A 2,699-nucleotide genomic window follows, 5' to 3' on the forward strand; every position below is an offset into this window, starting at 1 on the left:
TCAATCGCACTCAGGCTTGGGAGACGACAACTCTGTCACCAAATTCAAATTGTAACCTTGCCTTCTCCCGAAAAGGTGCAGTAAAACAATATAAAAGTTACATTAGCCTTATTCATTTGCTTCAAAAAAAATTGGTAGAAAGCAATGAGCAGTCTTACTTGATCAAGGAGACGTGATGATTTGACAGAGTTCCCTTTCCCAATGAGAATCGACTTTCGTTGCATGTCCGCCCATCTAGCCGTTCCTGATGGCATCCTTTAATCTGGTAAATTATAGTAAACTTTCCAGTCCTACCGTTTTGATTTGTGTATTCTGATCAGGCATCTCATTGTTAAGGACATAGCTATTGTGTTTTATCTTGTTGACGTTCGTTTTCACAGTCCACACGGGAAAGGGACAATGTGTTATTAATGGTCTAATCGCTTCAAATGTTCTACTTTTTACAAAAGTATCACCACGCAAAGTATATAAGTTACCTAGATTTATCAATATTGGTCCAATAAACAACGTTTGATAATATATGTAATTTTTACAAGCAAATTTTGATAATTTGTGCAACATTTCAAACTCCTTGGTAGAGGTGAATCGACTCAGTGACTCTTTCCTCAAATATTTCCTGAATATTTTGGTCTTAAAGCCTCTCGTCTTGTTAATTCTTTTAGATTCGTAGCCTTTCTACCTCCGTCGCCTCTCGCGCCATTATTCGTGTAAGTTTATGAAAGTCCTGCTACGCGTCTCTTCGTGGTACTCTCACTTTGTCTCTCTATAGCCCCCAACTCAGTATTTCGGTGTTGACGGCCGCTATGCCACCGCCCTCTACTCTGCAGCTATCAAGTCAAAGAACCTTGAAATCGTTGAGAAAGACCTTCTCAAACTCAAAAACACTCTCGCTACCGATGCCAAGTTGAGTCACTTTTGTCACGATCCAACCATTAAACGGCATGTCAAGGTCCAAGCTTTCTCCAACGTTCTGAATAAACTTGGTCTGTCCAGTCAAGCCTTCAACATGCTTCGTGAGTTAGTCCCTCCTCACCTGATTTTTTGCAGAACTTTTGGCACAAAACGGCCGCCTTGACATACTTTCAAAGGTCCTGACCACTTTCGAACAGATTATGGTTTCCCATCGTGGTGAGGTTTCCTGTGTTGTGACCACCGCTAAACCCTTGGATCGTGCCACGGAACGTGAGTTGACCGGTGCTTTAGAAAAATTCCTTGAAGCTGGTCAGAAACTACACCTCTCGCTTAAGGTGGGTACTCGTAGTCTATTTCCATCCCACACCAGTAGACTGGTACTAATTTGTGCCCTCGTCTTTACAGGTGGATCCAGAGCTCATTGGTGGTATGGTGGTTAGCATTGGAGACAAGTATATCGACATGTCGATTCTGCGAAAACTGCGTTTTTACAAGGCGATTCTGGAACAACCCGTGTAGAAAACTTTATCACCGCTGGAATAATCTAGGTTTTTTAGCTGCAAATAAAGTTGGAAAGTACATTGAATCCTTGAGATTTGCGAAGTGTCCTTGAAAAGATGTGTTCATGCTTTTTTGAGCTTTACTGTTCTGGTGCGGGTCAACTTGTCGTCGGCTAGGTTTACTGCTTCGAAAGTCGACGTTTGAGAAGCAGCGCCTCTAACGCGTCATTGCAAATTGTATTCATTAAAAGTGAGTAAATCTGGGAGGTTTTTTTTTTTCGCGAGCCTACAAGTGATTCGTCAAGACCTGCTTCTACGTAGCAAGAAGGCCTCTCAGGCTCGAACGTTTGGGTACACCGTGAGTTGAAGACCGTGAATGATATCGTGGCATGTGACCGGGTCTCTGCCGGGGTAAGGTTCACGGTGAAGAGTATCCTGTTCAGTCATCCGAGATGGAGAGAATTCCAAACGTTAGTAATTTTCCTCATGTGTTCGAAGTAGCGTTCCTGCAAAACATCTACCCTTAAGATGCTACTCATTTGTATGAGTAGTAAGTACCGACGCGGAGTTGGTTGTCAGCATGGGGTACAAATGTGACATGATAGCGGTAATCTTACCAATCTACTACCTGCAGACGAACTGGTTGACCTCGAAACAATGAAGCGGACCTGGGATGATGTCTGATCTGGTAGTAGTTGCGGTTTTCCAGTGCTTGGAGTTTCAATGGCGACTTCAAACAATTATCAGCGTTGGCAGGTTTGAAACCCAGCTTATGAACACCACGTCGCAAATTAGGGACGCTTTCTTCAATTTCTGTCGGGATTTAAATAGCAATTGTGCGTTTCATTCACAGAGAAGAATGCTGCTATCGTGAGGGAGGGTTTTTAACTTCAGATGGCATTAACTTTTCGAGGTAGCTACTGGTTAATCCCCAAGTTCGCTAAGACACACTTCAATATTGCGCCTCAGTAGCCCAAGTCCACCCTTTAGCCGTAATGAGGCAGGACGCTGTAGAAAAACGGTTTAATTCTGGCCTACGGAAGGCCTGAAGTGTTGTAGGTGGGGCCGGGGGAGGGAGGTGAAGGGGTCCTCGCTACACCAGAGCAGAAGTAAGAACTGGTTGACTAAACTGAAATGTTAAAGGTGTTGGGTCCTACACTCATTTTGGTCGCCCACCTCCCATCAGGCCCGTTCACCTGCCAGCTAGTGCAAGGGGCAAAGGCATCAAAATTCCCGGGAAGTTTCATCCAGCAAAATAAAGAGCGTGCACAGTCTCATCTCTTTCGG

The 2,699-nt window shown here is 44.1% G+C and overlaps 1 protein-coding gene across 1 annotated transcript; it reads left to right on the plus strand. All coding sequences in view use genetic code 11, as the record gives it.

The window, feature by feature from the left end:
• Positions 1-247: 247 nt before the first annotated feature.
• EGR_03312 (ATP synthase subunit O) lies at positions 248-1,431 on the plus strand (the record flags this gene model as incomplete). The annotated part of the gene is made up of 5 exons (XM_024492561.1): positions 248-265; positions 663-707; positions 770-1,013; positions 1,048-1,247; positions 1,318-1,431. The coding sequence occupies 5 exons, from the start codon at positions 248-250 to the stop codon at positions 1,429-1,431; spliced, it is 621 nt and encodes a 206-aa protein (XP_024352962.1).
• Between the last annotated feature and the right edge of the window lie 1,268 nt (positions 1,432-2,699).

This window comes from Echinococcus granulosus (assembly GCF_000524195.1).
Source record: "Echinococcus granulosus chromosome Unknown EG_S00017, whole genome shotgun sequence".
Lineage (NCBI taxonomy): Eukaryota > Metazoa > Platyhelminthes > Cestoda > Cyclophyllidea > Taeniidae > Echinococcus > Echinococcus granulosus.